At 35.0% G+C, this 22,635-nt stretch overlaps 1 protein-coding gene across 10 annotated transcripts in view; it reads left to right on the top strand.

The window, feature by feature from the left end:
• Positions 1 to 22,635, top strand: part of VPS13B (vacuolar protein sorting 13 homolog B) — a 1,080,499-nt gene that overhangs the window by 108,005 nt on the left and 949,859 nt on the right. For all 10 annotated transcript variants that reach the window (XR_011167006.1, XM_069081095.1, XM_069081089.1 and 7 more), the window contains exons 7-12: positions 2,368 to 2,542; positions 13,579 to 13,847; positions 16,157 to 16,252; positions 16,573 to 16,695; positions 17,266 to 17,403; positions 21,009 to 21,096. Coding sequence is in view for 9 of the 10 variants with exons in the window: in XM_069081095.1 (XP_068937196.1) it covers positions 2,368 to 2,542; positions 13,579 to 13,847; positions 16,157 to 16,252; positions 16,573 to 16,695; positions 17,266 to 17,403; positions 21,009 to 21,096 (889 nt within the window). In the remaining variant the exon portion in view is untranslated. The remainder of the gene's footprint in view (positions 1 to 2,367; positions 2,543 to 13,578; positions 13,848 to 16,156; positions 16,253 to 16,572; positions 16,696 to 17,265; positions 17,404 to 21,008; positions 21,097 to 22,635) is intronic.

The raw sequence follows: 22,635 nt of genomic DNA, 5'->3' as shown, positions 1-22,635 counted from the left end.
GTGATAGGAGATAAGGAAGAGGGGAAAAGAGGCAGCTCATTGCACATAGCTGTATGTTTTCCTTGAGGCAAGATTTTCATTTAAGAGTGGGATGAGGAGGAGCCATGGACCTTTTTAGGAGGGATGAAAAGGTTTGGAAGAGTTGCTGTGGAGAGTGGGATAGTGAGTTGATTGGGGAGGTGTACTGGAATTTCCTAGCAGCAGTCAAGTACCAGTTGATCTTGTATAACAGATTTATTGTGGACACAGTCAGAATGGTTGTAAGATTTTCTTCACCTTCATTCAGCAGCATGTATGTAAGAGCACAGGTGGATGGTGGGCATGATGTAAGCTTGAAGGTTGACAAGGTGCAGCTAGAAATATTAGAGAGCCAAGAACTCGAGAAGAGGACAGTGTAGAGTTGAACTGGTTCACCAAGGGGTCAAGATGGAGAGAAGAATACAGAGAGAATGGCTTGTGCAGGGCAGATGGCCCAGGAGAAAATTGAGGGGTATCAAGGGATTGGAGGTTATGGAGTAGATGAATAGTAGGGTTTTTTTTTAAAGGAATGCAGAGGAAGAGGTGAAAAGGCAATAGATGATGATTGGTTGAGGGGATTTTGGAATTCTTGAATATAGAAGTGGTACATTTGTAGGTGATGGCAAGATCAAAGGTATGACTATCCTTGTGGTTGAGATGGGGTGAAGCAGTCAGTCCTTGGAAGTGAGGTGGTTGAAGAATTGAGTGCTCAGAGTATTTGAAAGTCAGTAGGTATGTTGAAATTCCCTGGTATGAGGTCAGAAGTTGGAGTGGAAAGAAAAATTGTTAGCCAGTGTGCGACTCATTGAAAAAGGAGAGTGACCTGGGGATCTGTAGACAATAGCTCCCAGGACTTTGTTTGGGTAGTAGATGTGAATAGCATGAACCTCAAAGGGAAAGAGGTTACTAAGTGAAGGAGGAAGGGGTAGAATCTAGAAGTGGCAGTAGGGAGCACTGAGTGTTGTTGTTACACCCAGCAAGAGTTTTTCAATTCCTAGCTGGGGGACCACAAGGGATGTGTCACTCACATCAATTCTACATTTCGAAGTTCATTGGTTAGGAAAGTTTTTCTTATATGAAACCTATTTGTCTCTGTAACTTCTAACCATCTTTTCTAGCTCTGCCCTTGAGTTAAATTAAATCTAGTTCTTGTATCAAATAACATTTTCTGTACTTGTAGACCATCCTTATCTGCCTATGAGAAGGGGAAAGGGAGAGGATTTTAGTTGCAGTGGAAGGTGAAATAAAGAAATGCTCTTCAAATACCCAGCAGACTTCTCAATAAATTAAAGCTTAGAACATTTTCTGGGTGGTTCATATATAGGGTTGAGGTAGAGACTGAATGATTGAAGTCTTAGAAATATATTAGCAATGGAATTTCCAACTTGAAGGAGCTTAGGAGCATGGCAAACTATTGCAGGATTTTTAAACATGTTTACAAGAAGTTAAAATTCACGATGTTTGATTCTCTTCACTTTTGAAGTTGTTTCCTTCCTCATTTATTTATTTGAAGTTTTATGATTTTTGTCTTAAAATCTCCATTATTTTCTCTTCCCCATATTTTATAGATACTTTAACAGGTAATAGGGGAAAACCCCCCCACCTTTTTTTTTTTTTTTTGAGAATCAGAACTTTAAAGTTTAGCTAGTTTCATTTCCAACATTTTCATTGATGTTCCTTTTTCCTTAAGGATATATTTTTTTTGACAACTTTATATCCCTCTTGTTGGCAATTCATTCTATTTCTGTCCTGCCATTGATTGATATTAGATAATAATGTTTAGGTTATATTTAAAACTATTAATTATTCAAGTTACTCCTGAAAACATTCTGGAAGGTGTACTTCATTTGGTTTTCCACTTTTGAGACTAATGTATCTTATTATTCAGTGTTTCCACAGCTGCTATTTTAGTATTTTCTTTGCTTACATATGTCTTTAGGATATGTACATATTCTATATGGAACAAAACTATCAATGGCAGTCATATAAAAATTTTGCTAGGATGACATCATGAGACATTTTCTGTCCCAGATTTTACAAAGAATATTTCTATTTATTGCTGAATACTGACATAATTACTTATAACATAGTAGATCAAGTATTTTGGTTACAGGATATATGTAATTTCTTAATTTTTAATTTGCATGCACATAATTTTTCATCTAGAATTCATTGCTCCTAAAAAAAAGAAAAAATTACTTTAGTTTGATTTCAGTGAGATTAAGGCAAGTGCCTATGCTTTGTATTTTTTAAAATTCAAGAACACAGTATGAAATTTATGCATATTTTCTGTTAAAAAGCATTTCCTCTAAACATGTTTTCCATTATTTTTTTCTTGTTTTTACTCAGATTCATACCCTAGTTGAGAGTTTGAAACTTTCCATCACAGATCAGCAACTTCCAATGTTTATCCGTATAATGCAACTAGGTGTTGCTCTTTATTATGGAGAAATAGGAAGTTTTAAAGATGGAGAAACAGAGGATTTCAGTTGTCATACTAAAGATTTATTAGGAAGCATTCCAGGTAAGTTTAATCATTACAGAAAAAAAGTAAAGATAAGACAATTCATGTTTTTTCAAAATTTTCACCAAATTTTTCAAAATTTTCAGATTTCTCTCTCACCAATGGGAAATTTATAAAAACATAATTAAAGCTAATTTTTGTTATTATGTGATATTTTGGAAAGATTTTCATTGATTATTGGTAATATAGATTTTTTTCTTTGAAAGTTTCTTTATTATTATTATTACTACTAAAAATTTAATACTATTTGTGATCAAATGTGCATTTTAAAGAATTTAAGACAACACAGTTGGAAGATTTCTATATTCCAGTTAGAAAGTAGTAAACTGGTAATAATTTAGATTTTGATAATCTGGACTTTGATGTAGCATATGGTGACCAGAAGTCCTGTATTTTAAGGCTTTTTAAGTTATTAAGCATGTTGTCCCTGTGTCCTCAGGCATTTTTGGGGAACAGAAAATAATTTCTGTTTAAGTGTAACAATAGAAAGAGGAAGTGTCTGCCTCCTTCCTCAAGGGTGATTTATATATTGATATGTCAGTTTATCTATAACCATATCTAATCTGGGCAGTATTTTCCTGCCATCAACTGAGAATGCAAATGGTATTTACTTCGTCTTTTGCAGAGCTATAATCTTGCTGAACCAAAATAATATTCTAAAGAACATTGTATTTTCATGTGATTTGCTTTGAGTCTTCTGTTTTTATAGTTACTCAGTATTTCAGAAAGCACTGTTGAGCAGAAATATTTTCAAGTCAATAATAAGCATTTGCTAAATGCTTACTATGTGCTAGGCACTGTGTTAAGTTCTGGGAATATAAAGAAAGGCAAATGTAGATATACAAACAGAACTTACAGTTTTAACTTTGGTAGAAGAATTGTTGGAATTCTGTCTTTAGCCTCTTATTTACAAGTAGAAATTATCCTTTTAGAAGATTAAAAAAAATTATTTGACTGATGTATGTCTAGGAAAATGATGCCCCAAATCAGGATATTTGTTAAATACTCACTTTTATTTAGCTCTTAAACTGTTACACATAAAATGCTTTTCATGGCCATTTTCAGGGTTGTTGATTTTTTTTTCTCTGTCTGCAAAATGCACTTATACTCCCCCCTGCTTGTGATGCCTCATCTGTGGCTGATATCAACGCAGTTCGGCTCCCTTTGACTGTTCTTCATGCACTTCAGAAATATTCAGTCAGTCAGCCAGTATTTATCAAGCACCTATTAAATGCCTGATTCTATCCTGGGTGCTGGGGATTACAGCCCTTAAAGTGCCTGTTACAGAGTAGGCACTTAAGAAATGCTTATTGACCAGCTGACTGAAACAGTTCTTGCTCTCAAAGTGTTTATATTCTGTCAGGAGAAATAGTGTATATGCATAAGTATATCTAGAATAAATACACGTAGAATAAGATGAAATAAATACAGAATTGAAGAGGTGTTCCAAGAGTCTTAATTCAGTTTTGGAACTCCTTGTATAGCGTAGATGGTGAGGGTGAATGCTAGCCAGTTGAGGGATTCATCATGCAGAAGTTGGTGTTACTCCTTAAATGAAATGAAGGATTCTGTAAAGTAAGTGTAAGGATGGAGTACTTTCCTTATTTGGAATAAGGCCAATAAAAAGGCACAAAGGTGGAAGATCAGATACCTTGTGTGACGAGCAGCAAGAAGGCTGATCAGTTTGATTAGACTGTGGAGTGGAGTGCAAGAAGGAGAGTAATGTATAATGAGGCTGGAAAAATTGGCGGGCTGTCTTGTGAAAGGCTTTAAAACAAATAAGAGATTTTATTTGATCCTAGAATCAATAGGGAGCAATTAGATTTTATTAAACAGGAATCTGACATGCTCAGATTTGTGTTTAAGGAAAATCACTTTGGTATCTGTGTGGAGGATTGATTGGAGTGGGGAGGGATGAGATACAGAGAGACCAATTAGAAGGCCCTTACAGTGGTGTACAGGTGAGGTCATGGAGGCCTGAACTAGGCCGGTGGCTCTGTGCATTGGGAGAAGAGGTTAGATCTGAGAGACTTTGTGGAGGTAGAAATGGCAGAGTATGTATATTAAACAAGATTGAGGGGATAAGACTAACGCCAAGGTAATGAACTTGGGAGACTTAAAGAACGGTAATGCCTTGGACAGAAATAGGGAATTTTGACCAAAGTACAGGTTTGTTTTGTAAGTCAAATTCTTGCACAGTGGTGGATAGCCTGAACAGTTTCAAGTTTCAAAGACACAATTTTTTGTTTATCCCTCTAATGTGCAGGAAACATTAGATTTAAGTGTAGAATTGAAGGAATGCTTTTTGTAGTTATACATCTTTATTGTTACTCAGTGTTTGGTATTGTGATTTTTTTCCTGGAAAGTAATAATAAAAATGATAGCATTTATATTTCAAATATTACCTTATTTTATCTTCACAACAACTCTGGGAGGTATTTGATATTAAAGTTGAAGAAATTGAGACAAATAGTAGTTGTGAGTTGCACTGGTCACACAGCAAATCAGGTTCTGAGGCCAGACTTTAATTCTTGACTCCAGGCTTAGAGCCCTATCCATTGCAGCTTGTTGCCTGAGTAGCATAACATAGCTCTTTATTCTTGATGTCTTATTCTTTTTTCTATGAAATAAATAGTACTCCCTAAAAGTTTCTAGACATTATTCAGAATCACCATATGAACTATAGGCTCTATCAGTTACTCTTTCTCTGGGGAGGGAGCATTTTTCATCACGAGTCTTTCAGAATTGTCTTGGATCAGTGTATTGCTGAATATAGCTATGTTAATTATCATACAATATTCCTGTTACTGTGTACAGTGGTCTCCTGATTCTTTTCCTCTTGCTTTGCCTCAGTTCATATAAGTCTTTCTGAGTTTTTCTAAAAGCATCGGCTTTGTCATTTCTGATCGCACAGTAGTATTCTATCAGAATCATATATCACAACTTGTTCAGCCATTCCTCAGTTAATAGATATCCCCCTCAGTTTCCAGTTCCTTGCCATCACAAAAAGAGCTTCTATAAATATTTATGTACAAGTAGGTTCTTTTCCTTTTTTGATCTTTTTGGGGTATAGACTCATTAGTAGTATTGGCTGGATCAAGGAGTATGCACAGTTTTATAGTGCTTTGGGCATTGTTTAAAATGGCTCTCCAGAATGGTTGGATCAGTTTAAAACTCTACTAGCAGTGCATTAGTGTCCTTATTTTTCCATATACCTTCTGCCATTTGTCATTTTCCTTTGCTGTTATCTTAGCCAATCTAATAGGTATGAGATGATATCTCAGAGTTGTTTTAATTTGCATTTCTCTAATCAGTAGTAATTTAGAGCATTTTTTCATATGGCTATAGATTTAATTTGTTCTGAAAATTGCCTGTTCATATTCTTTGACCATTTATCAATTGGGGAAAGACTTGTGTTCTCATGAATTTGACTCAGTTCTCTATATATTTGAGAAAGTAGGCCTTTATCAGAAAAATTTGCTGAAAAAAAAATTCCCCCAGTTTCCTTCTTCTAATGTTATGTTCATTGGTTTTGTTTGTGCAACCTCTTTTTAATTTTATGTTATCAGAATTATCCCTTTTATATCCCATAATACTCTATCTCATGTTTGGTCATAAATTCTTCTCTTATCCATAATTCTGACTTAAGCTATTCTTTGATCCCATAATTTGCTTGAGATATCACCCTTTCTATCTAATCAAATAATCATTTTGATCTCTGGATATATGGTGTGAGATGTTGGTCCTATAAACTTTTTAAGAATTGTATTTACATTAGTAGCACCTAACACAATGCCTCTGTTAAATGGGTACATAATAAATGATTTTGGAGTTGAATTGAAAAAAATGTTTTAAACTTAAGGGTGTAAAAATTGGTAACCTTATAACCAATAACTTGGACATCCTGTTATAAATGAAGTCTCTTTAGTGTCACTTTCTTTTAATTTTCTCTCGGTGATTAGACTTTTCATAAGTAATTAGATATTTACCTTTCTTTAGATCTGTTGTAAATCCATGGGAAAAAGGTAATGGCAAATAATACATTGTAATGGACATAGCCTGCCTGGGACTCTTGAAGTTGATTTAAAAAAAATCATTTTGAAGCTCATCAGAACAGGTCAAAAGATGACTAAGTAGATTTATAATTGATAAGAAAAGGGAAAAGGTGCTAAACAAAGCAGGCTATATTTTCCCTGCAGATATAGGCAGAAATGTATTCTTTTTTAAAAAAAATTATATTTATTTGTTTTTAGTTTTAGACATTTATTGCCACAAGATTTTGAGTTACAAATTTTCTCCCCATCTTTCCCCTACCCCCACCCCAATATAGCGAGTCTACTGAATACCCCTTCCCCCAATCTGCTCTCTCTTATATCCTCTGCCACCCCCCACTCCCAACTTTCTAGTAGGGCAAGGTGGATTTCTATACCCAGGGCCTGTATATCTTATTTCCCAGGTGCATGTAAAAAAATAAACAAAGCAATTATTTTTTTTAACATTTGTTTTTAAAACTTTGATTTCCAGATACTTTCCCTTCTTCCCTCCTCACCCATTCCTACTGGGAAGACAAGTAATTCAGTATAGGTTGTACAGTTATGTAAAATGTTTCCATAATAGTTATATTGTGAAACACTAACTATATTTTCCTCCATCCTATCCTGCCCCCCACTTATTCTATTTTCTTATTTGACCCTGTCCCTTTTCAAAAGTTTTTTCTTCTAACTACCCTATCCCCCAATCTGCCCTCCCTTCTATCATACCCCTCTTATCCCCTTGCCCCCTACTGTTCTGTAGGGTAAGATACCCAGTTGAATGTGTATATAATTCCCTCCTGAAGCCAAATTCAGTGTGAGTAAGGTTGACCCATTCCCTTTCCCCTTCCTGCCCTTCCCCTCCATTTTAACAGTTTTCTTTTGCCTCTTTTATGTGAGATAATTTGCCCTATTCTATCTCTCCATTTCTCCTCCCCTCAATGTATTCCTTTCTTACCTCTTAATTTTATTTTTTAACTATCATCCCTTCATATTCAACTCATTCTGTTCGCTCTGTCAATGTATACATGTACACAAATGTACACACACATATATATTTATATACGCATATATATATACACACACACATATATATTTGTATACACCCTCCTATACGTATATGTGTGTATACATATATACATATTCCCTTCAACTGTCCTCATACTGAGAAAAAGCCTCGTGAGATACAGTTAACGTTTTTCTATGTAGGAATGTAAATAGTTCAACCTTAATAAATTACTTGTGATTTCTGTTTCCTGTTTACCTTCTAATGCTTCTCTTGCTTCTTGTATTTGAAAGTCAGATTTTCTCTTCAGCTCTGGTTTTTTCATCAGTAATGTTTGGAAGTCATCTATTTCATTGAATGACCATATTTTCCCTGGAAGCATTATAGTCAGTTTTGCTGGGTAGGTGATTCTTGGTTTTAATCGTAGCTCCTTTGGCCTCCTGAATATCATATTCCAAGCCCTTTGATCTCTTAAAGTAGAAGTTGCTAAATCTTGTGTCATCCTGATTGTGTTTCCACAATACTCAAATTATTTCTTCCTGACTGCTTATAATATTTTTTCCTTGACTTGGGAACTCTGGAATTTGACTGTAATATTCCTAGGAGTTTTCTTTTTGGGATCTTTTTCAAGAGTTGATAGCTGAATTCTTTATTTTTATTTATTTATTTTTCAAATGCTTTATTAACTTCTGATTTACATCATTCATTTCTGCCAGATTTTGAATTACAAATTTTCTCCCCGTTTTTCCCCTACCCACCGCCCCAAAATAGCAGTCCCACAGGATATCCCCTCGTCCAATCTGCTCTCTCCCATATTTTCTCCCATACCCCTTTGGACTTTTCCAGTGGATCTCTATGCCCCAGTCCTGTATATCTTATTTCCCAATTACATGTAAAATAGTATTAATAATAGTGTGTGTGTATATATATATACACACACACACATATATTTGAGTATTTGATTTTAAAACTTTGAATTCCAGATTCATTCCCTTCATCCCTTGTATCCCACCCTTACTGGGAAGATAAGCAGTTCAGTATAGGTTGTACATGTGTGGCTAATGCAAAACAATAACATAGTAGATATATTGTAAAAGACTGACTATATTTCCCTCCCTCCTATCCCACCTCCCACTTGTTCTATTCTCTACTTTGATCCTGTCCCTTTTCAAAAGTGGGTGCTCCCAACTTCCCTCCCCCCCAGCCTGCCCTCCTTTCCATCATGCCCCCTCTCATCCCTTTCCCCCCCTACTCTCCTGGAGGGTGAGATACCCTATTTAGTGTGTATTTCATTCCCTCCTCAAGCCAAATTCAGTGGAAATAGGTTGACCCATTCCCTTTTGCCTTCCTATTCTTCCCCTCCATGGTAACCATTTCCCCTTGCCTCTTCTATATGAGATAGTTTACCCCATTCTGTCTCTCCCTATCTCCTCTCATTATATTCCTCTCTCACCTCTTAATTTCACCTTTTAAGTATCATCCCTTCCTGTTAAATTGGTGCTGTGCCTTCTCTCTGTGTATACCTGTAAACATATATACACACATTCACATATGTATTCATATGCCCATATACCCTCATATATAGACATATATATATATACATATATATATATATATATATTTCTATTCCCTTCAACTACTGAAGAAAAGATTCATCAGTTATAATTATTGTTTTTCCATGTAGGAATGTTAATAGTTCAACTTTGATAAGTTCCTTATGATTTCTTTTCCCTGTTTACCTTCTCATGCTTCTTGTATCTGAATGTCAAATTTTCTATTCAACTCTGGATTTTTTCAGCAAGAATGCTTGAAATTCCTCTGTTCCACTGAATGACCATATTTTCCCGTGAAACATGATATTCAGTTTTGCTGGGTAGGTGACTCTTTGTTTTAATCCCAGCTCCTTTGACCTCTGGAATATCATATTCCAAGCCCTTCGATCACTCAGTGTAGAAGCTGCCAGATCCTGGGTTATCCTGACTGTGTTTCCACAATATTCTGCTTGTAATATTCTCTCCTTAATCTGGGAATTCTGGAACCTGGCTATAATATTCCTAGGAGTTTTCTTTTTGGGATCTTTTTTAGGAGGTGATTGGTAGATTCTTTCCACCTTGATTTTGCCCTCTGGTTCTAAAACATCAGGACAGTTTTCTTGGAGAACTTCTTGGAGGATGATTTCTAGGTTCTTAATTTGATCATGGCTTTCAGGTAGTCCAATAATTTTTAAATTATCTCTCCTGGATCTATTTTCCAGGTCAGTGGTTTTCCCCATGAGATATTTCACATTGCCTTCTATTCTTTCATTTGTCTGGATCTGTTTAACAGCATTTTGATTTCTCATAAAGTCATTAGCTTCCATTTGCTCCAATCTAATTTTGAAGCAATGATTCTCCTCATTGAGCTTTTGAGATTCTTTTTCCGTCTGGCAAATTCAGCTTTTTTATTCTCTTCATTGCCTTTTTGAGCCTCTTTTGCCATTTGAGTTAGTCTATTTTTTAAGGTATGATTTTCCTCAGGCTGTTGACTCTCATTTCATAATTTTCTTGCATTGTTCTCATTTCTCTTTCCAATTTTTCCTCCACTTTTCTTATCTGCTTCTTAAGATCCTGTATGGCCTGTAACCAGCTTGCATTTTCCTTTGAAGCTTTTGGTGCAGGAGTTCTGACTTCACTGTCTTCTTCCTGTTCCATGCTTTGCTCCTTTTTGTCCTCCAAATAGGAGTTTAATGTTGGAATCTTCTGTCTGCTTTGTTTCCTTTGCCTGGTCATGTCGCTCCTCAATCACTTGACCCCTGGGCTTTTTGCCACAGTAAGACTCTGCCACCAGACAAGGGGAGCTTTTGTCCCAATCACTGGGGTTTCCTCAGGTGCCGGAGGTATTAGATGGGTGCCCTCTCTGAGGTCTCCACTTGCTCTGGCAAGCTGGACACACACCCCAGGACCTCCACCCTAGCCTGCAATCCAGATTCAAGAAGGTTAAAGGAAGAGTGATTACCCCTCAGACTGGTGCTTGGTCCCCCTATACTCTGCAGACCAGGAGCTGAAGCTGCCACTTGGTGTCTCAGTGACTTCTCGCCCAAGAGGCAAAAGCCACACACTCCCATTTACTGGGTCCCAAAGTCCAGACTGCACTGACCTCTCACTTTGTCATTTGCATCTATGTGTTGATAAATCTGGAAACTGCCACAGCTGCTGCTGATCTGGAGTCCCTCTGGCCAGCAGCGGCTGGTCAGGCCCTCCTTGGGGCCAAAACCTCCGGGTGGGGCTGGGCTCAGCTACCAGAGCACTGTGCTGGCCAATTCCTGCCAGCCTGCTGGGCTGTCCTCAGCGGGAGGTTAGCTTCTCTGTGTCATTTTGTGGGTTATGCAGCTCCAAAGTTTGTTTAGAGTCCCCTTTTACATGGATTGGGGAAGGTGGAAGCTGGAGCCCAGTGGAGGTCCTGCTTCTACTCTGCCATCTTGACTCCAACCCCCCATTGATGAATTCTTTCAATTTCTATTTTGCCCTCTGGTTCTAGAATATCAGGGCAATTTTCCTTGAGAATTTCTTGAAGGATGGTGTGTAGGCTTTTTTTTTGATCATGACTTTAAGGTAGTCCAATAATTTTTTAAATTATCTCTCCTGGATCTTTTTTCCAGGTCAGTGGTTTTTCTAATGAGATATTTTTCATTGCCTTGTATTTTTTCATTTGTTTGGATCTGTTTTATAGTGTCTTGATTTCTCATAAAGTCATTAGCTTCCATTTGCCCAGTCTAATTTTGAAGGAATTATTCTGTTCAGTGAGCTTTTAAAATTCATTTTCCATCTGGCAAAATCAGCTTTTTAAAGCATTCTTCTCCTCATTGCCTTTTTTGGCCTCTTTTGCCATATGAGTTAGTCTATTTTTTAAGGTGTTATTTTTTTCAGTATTTTTTGGGTCTCCTTTAACAGGCTGTTGACTCACTTTTCATGATTTTCTTGCATCATTTTTATTTCTCTTCCCAATTTTCCCCCCACTTCTCTTCCTTGATTTTCAAAATCCTTTTTGAGTTCCTCCATGGCCTGAAAAGTTCATATTTTTCTTGGAAGCTTTTGATGTAGGAGTTCTGACTTCATTGTCTTCCTCCCATTCTATGCCTTGATACTTTTTTGTCCCCTCAAAATGATTCTGTTGTCTCTTTGTGCTTCCTCTGCTTCCTCATTTTGCCAGCCAGTTACTTGACTTTTGAGCTCTTTGCCATGGTAGAACTCTGCTTGCAGAGTGGAGAGGGCTGTTCCTGAAATAGCTGAGGTTTTCATGGTTGCCTGAGGTATGAGGAGGGTGCCCTCTCTACAGTCCCCACATTCTTTGGCACATTGACTACACACCCCAGGACCACCACCCAAGACTATGACCCAGATTCAAGCAGGTCAAAGCAAGAGCAATTGCTTTCTGAATGGGCACTTGGTCCCACTATCATCTGCAGGCCAGGAGTACCATAGGCAGCCATGTGGCAGCAGCTGCAGCCTCCACACTTCCCCCAGCTCTTGACCTGGGGGCAGAGGCTGGACCATGCTCTTCTCCATCCAGTTCCAGCAGAGTTTCCCACTGACCTTTTACTTTCTCTTTGGCATTTATGGGTTGAGAAGTCTGAAAACTGCTACAGGTGCTGGTGATTCATTCTCCTGAAGTCTGCTCCAGCTGTGTCTGTGCTTCCACTCCTGGGGGCCATCCCGGGTTTGGACTTGTGCTGGTAACATGGGATTGCTCAGCCCCCAGTCCAGTGTGATAGACCCTTCCTGTTGGCCTGCCAGGATCACTTCAACAGGAGATTTGCTTCTCTCTGTCACTTTGTGGGTTCTGTAGCTGTAAAATTTGTTTAGAGTCATTTTTTTTTTTACTGGTATTGGAGGTGGTTGGAGCAGGAGTTGAAGCAAGTTCCTGCTTTTACTCTACAATCTTGACTCCACCTCCCAAAAATGGATTCTTATCTGTCTAAAGGAAATGGATTATTAGTGAAACTCCAGTAGATTTACCAGATAGAGGAAAGAACGGAACACTCAGGTGTGTGCTAGGGGGTAGGAGTTATTCATTGAGTTGTCTTATGAGTTCAGATTTGTTTGAATCCCCATCAAACTCTCACTGTACTTTGAAGCATGTCAGAGTATAATATTGTAGTATTCTTTGATCATGATAGTATGTATCTTTGTAACAGAAACCAGTGGGATTTATTTCCAGAAAGGAGGGAAACTGATTCAATAGTTTAGAGAATTTAGCAATTTTATATTAATATTTATGTGACCAAAGAAAATCTTTGTGCTCGTTAGGTTCTTTTTATGTCAGCAACAGTCATTGGTATGTTGTATTTGTTTGTGGCAAAGATCAGATAACACCATTATTATAGGTTAGATTTTGAACAAAATATACTTTTTTATATGTGTTTAATAAATTATTTTTAGGATTTTGAGGATTGCCTGCATTATAATGTTTTTCCTTTCATTTCTCAAGTGGCTTTGCTTATTAAGCTTGATTGTTGTTCAAGGTCATTTCCACTCTTATCCTGTGAACACATACTTTGAGTGTATTTGATCATTTGTTGTAAAACAGTTTGTTTCAAAATTAATCCGAGAGACTTTTATGTGTCTATTTTTCTTGAAGAAGCAATTCATATAGATGCACATTTCTATCAATTAACAATTGAGACTTTATTGAAGATCTGTTCCATGCTCAGTGTGTTGTATCAGGCCTCGAATGGGTAAGGTAGGAAGTGGCAAAACACAAAGGTGGTATGATACAATCCTTTCCTGTAAACTTGCTCTCTTTTTGCACAGCAACTTTAATGATATATACTCTGATATTATCTACTTTTCTGTGAATATCCATCTATTTATCTGTGGATACTCACAAATACAGAAATATAGATTGATTTCCAATTGTCAGAAATAGGAAGGGGAGAATCTGGTAATTGGATCTTTTTCTTCTTGTTTACTTTTCCCCAGATAAACCTGATAGCATTGCCCATTTGTATTTTGTGTTGTTAGGTGGTGAAGGTGAAACTGGCATAGATATACAATATCCTACCCAGTATAAAGCTCAAGAGTTTTATTCTCAACAAGATGATGAACAGTCCCAAGGATGGGTATCCTGGGCTTGGTCGTTTGTTCCTGCCATTGTGAGTTATGATGATGGAGAGGATGACTATCTTGGAAATGATACAATATCGGCTCTGCATCAGCAGAAGTCTCAGGCTTTAAAGGATCCAATTGTTTCTATAGGATTTTATTGTACCAAGGCCACGGTGACTTTCAAGGTAAGTTTTCTTTTAAAATATAAAGTTTAGTTATTGAAATTAATCAGTCTATGCTCTTTTATAAGACAAAAAGAGAAAATAACTTCAATTCCTTCTGGAGGGGAATCAGCATTATACTATAATAGAATTATAGTTGCTTTTATTGATGCTTGCTATATGGTCAAATGACTTAACATTACTTTTTTCTCATTACTAAAGTTGTGACCATTAAGGAAATTATAATATAATTTAGTTATGATAAGGGTTGGTGTTGCATAGATTTGATTCATTATAAGTCAGATCATTCTGTCTCACTCTCGACCCTCCCCTATTCCCCCATATAATGATTACATTGTGAGATAAAACAGTTTGTATGATGGGTGTGAATTTGGTTGTTCTAAAACAGTATGAGTAAAGGATTCCATTCTGTAGAGGGTGCAGATGGGTTTTTACTTATCCATGGTAAGATAAATTTCTTTTTACTAAGGAGTATCTGTGGAGTTAGTTTTTACTGATAGAGTGACTTGGCAGTTCCTGGAATTCATTTATTTGATTGACATAGTAATGAATCCAAACAGAGTTGTTATTTCAAAGCACCCAGTATAAAAGAGATTTTTCATGTTGACATAATTTAATGATTTTTCTGGTTTGGTTAGGATCATTGTACTTTGCTGAATTAGTAGATTCTGTATAAGATGATTTTAGACAAAATTCAACAAAGTTTATATCACTTGGTAAAAATTTTCCTTGGTAAGTCTGCTTTTAAATTTCATGGAGAATACTGAAAACTTAATTTGCTATGGAAATTTTGTGTTCTATTAAAATGAATTAGTGCCATGATTGAAGTTGAAAGGTTGAATTTAGGAAAATTAAAGTAACAGGTAATCTTTAAAATGATTGAGTTTAAAATATTCCTTTCCTTGTATTATTTCAAATAGAACAAAAACTTGTTGGTAGACATTTTTTACTATGATGTTGCTATTTTTATATGAACAGAATATAATATGAGCCAGTCATTTGTACTAGCTATTAACCTAAGTTTATGAAGAAAATTAAAGTTAGATTGGTAAAGGAAGTATCACGTTTCAGGTCATTTTTGTGACTATATAGTTTTAAACATGAAAATAATGAAGCCTTATGCTAATGCTTCTGTTAGTTTTACTGATGAAAATAATAGTGTGTAATTGAGTCAGGATGGACATTTACATGGGAAATATGTATGTCGATAAAGTATAAGGGAAATACTCTAATAGTTGAGGGAAGAACATTAGAATTCATTGTTTGGCTTGTATGCTAAAAATGTATGGAATTAATTTGTGGTTCATATTTTGGCAAAAAAAAAAAGGTCATATTTCTGCTTTAGTATTCTGAATGAGTTGAGACCATCCCAGCAAAAAAATCTTGCCAAATTAAATGTAACATTTTTCTAATAATGTTGAAAATTGTTCTTGTAATGTTTGAATTCTTTTAATCAATTAATTGCTTTTCCTTTACAATAATTGCAGACAGCTGAAGAGCAATCAGGTTTAAGAAAATCAATTTTTACCTAAGTATTTGGCTCACAAAATTTTAGTTTAAAGCAGCAACCATGTGTACTTCACTGTTTGAAATAGCAAAAGAATGAGAACTTGTGATTTCAAAAACATTTTACATAAGAAGTAATGATTTGGTACAAGATAGAGTAAGAAATAGAATTCCCAAACTAAGAAGATCATGCCTAAAATTGAACTCTTGGAGTTTAAAAGGACATTTTGAGTATTACTATGTTTTTGTTTTACTTGGATGTGATCACTGATTTGAATGTATTAAAGTTTGAAGAATTTTCTGATTCCAAGGACAAAGGTTACTTGAACATATGTAGAAGGCAATGAATACTTTTTCTTTTGAAAATAACAGGAAGAAATTTTGGTAATGATTAAACACAACTAAGCCCAATTTAGGTTATAACTATGTGAATTGATGTAGTATTTTGCAGATTTTAAAGCTCATTATAGATGCTCATTTGCTATTAACATTTCTGTTGCAGCTGCACAACTATTGCACCTTTTAAAGCAGTGTTATTATAACAGGAAACTAAATAAAAATACTGTGGTGGTCAAGTCATATGCCATACATGAAGTTAAATAGGCATATTCAGCGACAGGGTCTTATGTTCTAATGTGGATAATATGTTACAGCTGTTTTTATTGCACCTGCCTCCTGTACCATAATACATTTTGACCAATAGTAAAGTTTGATTTGTCGTCACCAATTTAGTATAGTAATGACAGATTACTGCTCTTTAGTGCTAATTTTGGCTTATTTAATTTGTTTATCATATTGTTTCATAGCTCACTGAAATGCAAGCTGAGAGTAGTTATTATAGCCCTCAGAAAGTAAAATCAAAAGAAGTAATATGCTGGGAGCAAGAAGGAACCACGGTTGAGGTAATTTTCCATTATAAATGTATGTGTTTAATTTTATAGTAATAGTTCTGGAAAATTGATGTGCAATAAATATTTTTCACCAGTTGCATATTTTAAAATGCCATTTATGTCATTGGTTTAGCATTCCTCTTTTATTAAACAAAAGATATCATTGAAATACTTCCTTTTTAAAAGGCTTTACTGTGTTGTATAACATTACAGTAGAAAAAACCATGATGCCACAGATTTTTAGACAGTCCAAAAGGCTTCATCAGAGTCTTATTACACTTGATCTTTATTTCAGGTTCTTGTGTTTATTGTACCACTTTTTCTTTTCATAGGCCCTGATGATGGGAGATCCTTTTTTTGATTGCCAAATTGGTTTTGTCGGTTGCAGAGCCATGTGCCTTAAAGGAATTATGGGTGTTAAAGATTTTGAGGAGAATATGAATAGATATGATGCTGTAAGTAAATACTTTTTAAGATGCTAAAGAAAAGATGTGATTTATTACTTATTACGTAAAATATAGTAACCTTACATGTAATTGTGAATTGATTATATAGGGATTTACTTTTTTTTAAAAGTCTTTTCATTGTTGTGGGGAAGAAATATTACTGCTCAAGGGCACTTAAAAAGTGAACAAAACAAATAATAAATTACAAAAATGGGAAGTGACATGTACTTTTAACTTTTTTTTATGGGAATGTACCATGCAAGGGTTGTTTGTTGGAAACTTACTGATATGTAAAAAAAAAAATAAAACGGAATACTTGGATAACTCCAGATATTTTCCAATGTAGCAGTTTTGTTTCTGTTAAAATTCACTAGGAATTTTGTGTAATGGCAGCCTCATGAAAAACCAATTTGGATAATATATTGCTGTTCAATTTTGTTGTATTAACATGTTCTGTTTTTCAGTAGTCAATGAACTGTATCTTCATATTATATAAATGATGAAAGCAAAACTCTTACTTGCTGTCACTGCTTAATAACACTTCTTTCTTTCCCCTCATTTTTTTTTTTCCATTTTAAGGAAGCATGTTTCTTCGTTTGTGGTGAAAATCTGAGTACCAAAGGTCTGACATATCTTACAAATTCACTGTTTGATTACCGAAGTCCAGAAAATAATGGTATTCGTGCAGAATTTATTTTGAATGCAGCTCATCATAAGGTCAGAAAACAAACCTCAAAGCCAAATTCTAGTCTGTGTGTTTGACATACACACTGAGAATACTTGATTGCTATCTTTGCTGTCAGTTGTCTTTTGTTGAGTACTCCTTATTTATAGTAATATACAGAAGAAAGATTTTGCCCTGTTACTCCCCCCAACCATTCTTTTTTGAAAAAGGCTGTTTCATGAGTGCCTTGTTTTGTTTGTACATCATGGAAATATATTTTAAGAATTTTCTTCATGTTTATGTATTCATGTTCAGCATTTACCCCCTCAAATAGTTTTTTGCTGTGTTTAGTAGTAATACATTTTTGAGGGCTCTTTATTGGCTGATGTAAATTAAATGCTCTCAATTGATTCAGCAGGATGTGGTGGAAAGCTCACTGGATTGAAATTTAGAAGACTTAAGTACTAGTATTTAATAGTATCTAACAGTATTACCTTGAGCAAATTGCTTAACATTTCAAATTCTCAGTTTACTCATCTAATGAATAAAGGAGTTTTACTTAAGTTCCTTTCATCTCATAAATATAATATCATGGAATTTCTTTTACTTTTTTGGTAATGACAGATAGTGTAGCATAATGGATAGTGAACTAACCTTGAAGTCAGCCTCTTAAACCTACTGGCTTTGTGATTGTGGGCAAGTCATTTAACTTCCCAGTACTCTAAGCAACTCTTAAGAGTGTATGTTAGGGGCGGCCAGGTAGCACAGCGAGTAAGAGCACTCGTCCCAGTGTTGGGATGACCTAGGGATCGAATCTGGGCTCACATACTTAGCACCCACCCAGAAACACCTGGCCGTGTAAGTTACTTAACCCCAATTATTTTTTTTTTAAAAAAGAGTGTATGTTAAAAGAAGATACAAATCTATTAGTAGAGGAAATTTTGTTGTTCGGGAGTTCCCAATTTCAGTGAAGTGACTGGTTCAGGTTCTTTCACTATCTCATTTATTTCAATATTCCCTATTACTAGGCTTTATTTTTCCCCCCATTCTTTCCATTTTTCTAATTTGTAGTAAGGTAATCCATTGTAGTAAAGTTAAATAGAGCCACTTACATTGGTCTTGTTGGGGAAGACTACCACCTTTGTTAGTCTTGATCCTAGAACTATTCTTAATCAGAATTGCAGTGGACCTGCAATTTCATTCATGTTGGTATTATTTCCATCCATGCAGACCACAGCCCCTTATGCTGTGGAGTTTTTGTTTATGTACTCTCATAAATAATGTGCAGAGATCTACCCAGCATAGTAGAGGTCTTCCTGTAGATCTTTTTACATTTTGTAAGAATGACATGTGAGTAAAAAATGTCTTTGAACATTTATATCATAAGAAATGGAGGTGATTATCTGGCTAGATTAAGGGATACCAGCCTTTTTGTCAGTCAAAAATTTTCTAATTTCTACAATGTGTAAAATTTTCTTAGTGTTACTATGGGGAATATATTCATTTTAAAAACATTTAAGTCTGCTTGGTGTAAAGGTACTTTTATGTCATATAGGAGAGACAAATATATTACTACTTAACATCAATATAGTTTTAAAGGTTATAAATACCTCACATCATCTGATTTGATGAATAAATTTTTTTTTGCTTACAGTTTTATACAATGGAATGATAAAGCATGTCACCAAATAACATGTACAAAATATTAGAGAAGATTGAACATAAAAATTATCATAAAGAGAGAATAGTGAAATTAACGTATTAGGTCATAAAGAGTGATCATCAAGGAATAGGCAGGAAAGACTTCATAAAGAAGGTGGTCTTTAAGCTGGAACTTTAAGGATGGGTGGAATTTCAGTAGTAAGAGATGAATTTGGGAAAGTATTACTTTAAAAGATGAGTATACACAAAGTCTGTAGCATATTTAGGGAATATTACATATGACTTGAGCATTGGGCCTGTGAAGGGGAATACTGCAAATAATAGAAATAGCATCAGGCTATGTATTGGGAGGTCTTGAATGAAATGCTAAAAGTTTGGAAATTATTTGTTAGACATTGGGAGCTATCAAAGATTTTTGAGCATTAAAGTGTTGTGAATGGAACTGACCAACAGTGTAACTTAGATTGGAGACATGTGAGATTAGAAGTAAGTAGGTTAGGTTAGGAAGTTACTACAGTAGTTTAGGAAGAGGTCATGAAAAGCATTGAGAATAGAGAAAGAAATGTATGTGAAATGTATTATAGAGGTAGAATCAATAAGACAGCTCTCGTTAGCTGTATAGGATGAAAGAAGGGGAAGAATCTAAGGTAATAACAGTATTTCAAGTATGGGTCACTAGGATGGTAGAGACACCATTAACAGAAATTAGAAAGCCAGAAGAGATACTGTATTAGAGCGAGAGATGCAATTCATTTTTAGACTTACTAAATTAGAGGTGCCAGAGAAGTGTGCAAATAGTGTATAGAAGGCATTTAGAAATTTGAGCCTGGAATGAAAAAGCAGCAGTATCAGAGATTGAGACTGGGGAGACTTTGGAATATCTACAAAAAAATGGTAGTAAAGGGAGTTTAAGATTATTTCTTTAAATTTATTTCTTGAATTGCATACCTTGTTTTTGGTTGGACTTAGTGATTATGTCAGAATGATCTTAACTAGTGTTTGTTGAATGTTATAGTGTGTAGTGACTAAATAACAGTAGATTTATTTTTCATTGATAAAACTGTCATTTAGTCAATAATATATTCTGCTTGAATTTAAATAGCTGAATACTTTGAAGAAACCTACTTGTGTTAGCCTGTATGTGTTTGCATAAAAACAAATTTAATAAATGAGAAGGCAAATTTAGTTTAAAAAATTTGCAATAAAATGTAGAATGGAATTAAAAAGAATACATGCACACACACACACATATATATATATATATTTGAGGTGTTTCTGGTATTTGGTTTTGAAGACTTTTTGAAATTAACTATACATTATAAAGTAACATAAAATGAAATAAATGAAATCCCAGGCATTACATTTTTCTCTTTGATTTATTATTCAGAGCTTTGCTGTTAACTTAGGTTGTAGTTTGTCACCAGATAGAAAACCTTACAAACCTGACTATTATGGGTCAAAAATCTATTTTATCAGTTTTCCTGTATGTAAAGTCATAATAATATCTGCTTTACCTAACTTCCAAGACTGTTGTAAGATTCAAATGAGATACTGTATATAAAGCACTTGTAAACCATAAACTGCTAAATATATATAAATTTTTTTTCTGTGAGCTTAAAACTTTTTCATAAAGCAGGAATAGAAATATTTAAGACCAAACTAGCTTTTTTTGGGAGTATTTGTTATTAGAGAGCATTGTGTAGCTGAGAAAGGTTAGGAAAGGAATATGTTCTCCATGAAAGGTATTCATTAACTAGAAGTTATTGATAAAGTGGTAAAATTGCCCAGTAAAATTATAGATGTCCCTTTGTGGGGCCTATAATAGAAATTACAATACCTGCCTTAGAAGTGAATTCTTTGGATAACCTCTGTTATTTTGTTGTGATAATCTTTTAAGTTGATACACAGCTCAAGTAAGGATATAGGTCTGATTCTTGTAATCTCAAGATTCTCTTCTTATTCAAGTTTTGTTCTGTTTGCTTTGCTTTGTTGGCAGGAGACATATACTGAGATAGCAGGAATGCAGAGGTTTGGAGCTTTCTACATGGATTACTTGTACACAATGGAGAGCTCCAGTGGCAAAGGTACTAGTTACTTTTCTTAATGTTTGCCTTTCCTCAAACAACAGAAACAAAGGCCTCTTCACAGCCACCTGGTCCTTGACCGGCTGTCCTCGGTTACCTCAGATTTACCTTTGGGGTTGGTTTGGGGAATGGCTTAATAGGTAATGACATGTGTTAGAGTTTTCTGATATTCTTGGTATTTTAATTCATTTCCTTCCATAGATAATTAGACGTGCATTTTTATGGTCATTTAGTATTAGTTTTCATATGTACTGTTATAATTTTGATACATGGAAATTAATATTCCATTCCATTGTCAGAATAAATCTTTCTTTTTTAAAAAAAATTGTTGTGTAGTTTTTTTTTTCTTACGTAAAGGTTTGTTTGATGCTTCTTGAAGTAATTCCTATAGAGGTCATGTGGCATATTGCTTAATTTTTGTGTTTCTTATTTTTATCTTATTAGGAAAAGAGGATCTATGCCTTCTGGGTTTTTGCCCTAATTCTTTGTGAAATATGGTTAGATTCTTTTAATTCTTTTTGTCAATTTTGGTAATTTCATGCAGGTTGAATCTTTCATTACATTCTATTATATATGTTTAAGAGTTCCTGTTGTGGTTTCAAGTTTTATAATGAAATCTTTTATATATCCATAAACTCCATATGTCTTCTGGAAATTTTGTGCTTTTTGGATAGGCAGAATATGCAGTAATAATTAGACTTATTAAATTTTAGAACTGGAAGGATCTTAGAAGTCATGTAGTCTGAATCTTTTATTTTACATACCAGGAAAATAGTATGGGGGATTTTACACAACTAGTTAATGGCTAAGTGAAGATTTGAACCCAGATGCCCTGACTACCAGTCCATTCCTCATTATATTATACAGTAGAATCATAGGATTTAAAAGTGTAAAGTGATCTCAGAAATCATCCAGATAAATAATTTAATTTTAAAAATGCATTAACTTAAGACCAGGGCATTAAAGTCACTTGTTCAAGGGCTTAAAAAGTATTAAATGATAGAGTCAAGATTTGAATCTAGGTTCTCTGAGTACTAGCATTTTTCTTTTTAACTAAGACCGCAATTAAGATGAGAATTTCTATAATGCAGAGCAGGAAAAAAAGAGTGTAGCTGTGAATCTGCAGCATTTACAGCTTGCTTCTTTCTCTAAGAATACAACAAATTAATTAGGCTATTTTCAAAGTTGTTCTGCTTTGTCTGTTTCTTGCTTTCTTTATGTTCTCTTCATTTCTTGAATAAGCTTTTTTTCAGATGTTTCATTGAGCCTCTGTTCTTTTCTTCTCCTTTTCAGTTTTGCAACTCTATTACTAACCCGTCTTCCCTTCCCTATGCCCTCTCCCCAACTCCCAGCCAAGTCAGAAAAATAAAAACAAAACCTTTGTAGTCAATCGGTATATTCAAGCAAAATAAATCCCCATGTTAATGATACCTGAAATCATGTATCTCATTTTGTTTGTTGAGTTCATCATTTTACTGTCAGGAGATGAGTACCATATTTTATTACCAGTCCTCTGAAATTATATTTGATCATTGCACT

This window comes from Petaurus breviceps, unplaced genomic scaffold (assembly GCF_028583685.1).
Source record: "Petaurus breviceps papuanus isolate PSGF00001 unplaced genomic scaffold, PetGlider_PUasm1.0 98, whole genome shotgun sequence".
Taxonomy (NCBI): domain Eukaryota; kingdom Metazoa; phylum Chordata; class Mammalia; order Diprotodontia; family Petauridae; genus Petaurus; species Petaurus breviceps.
The sequence above is the reverse complement of the archived record's forward strand: the minus strand, read 5'-3'. Positions and strand labels throughout refer to the sequence as shown.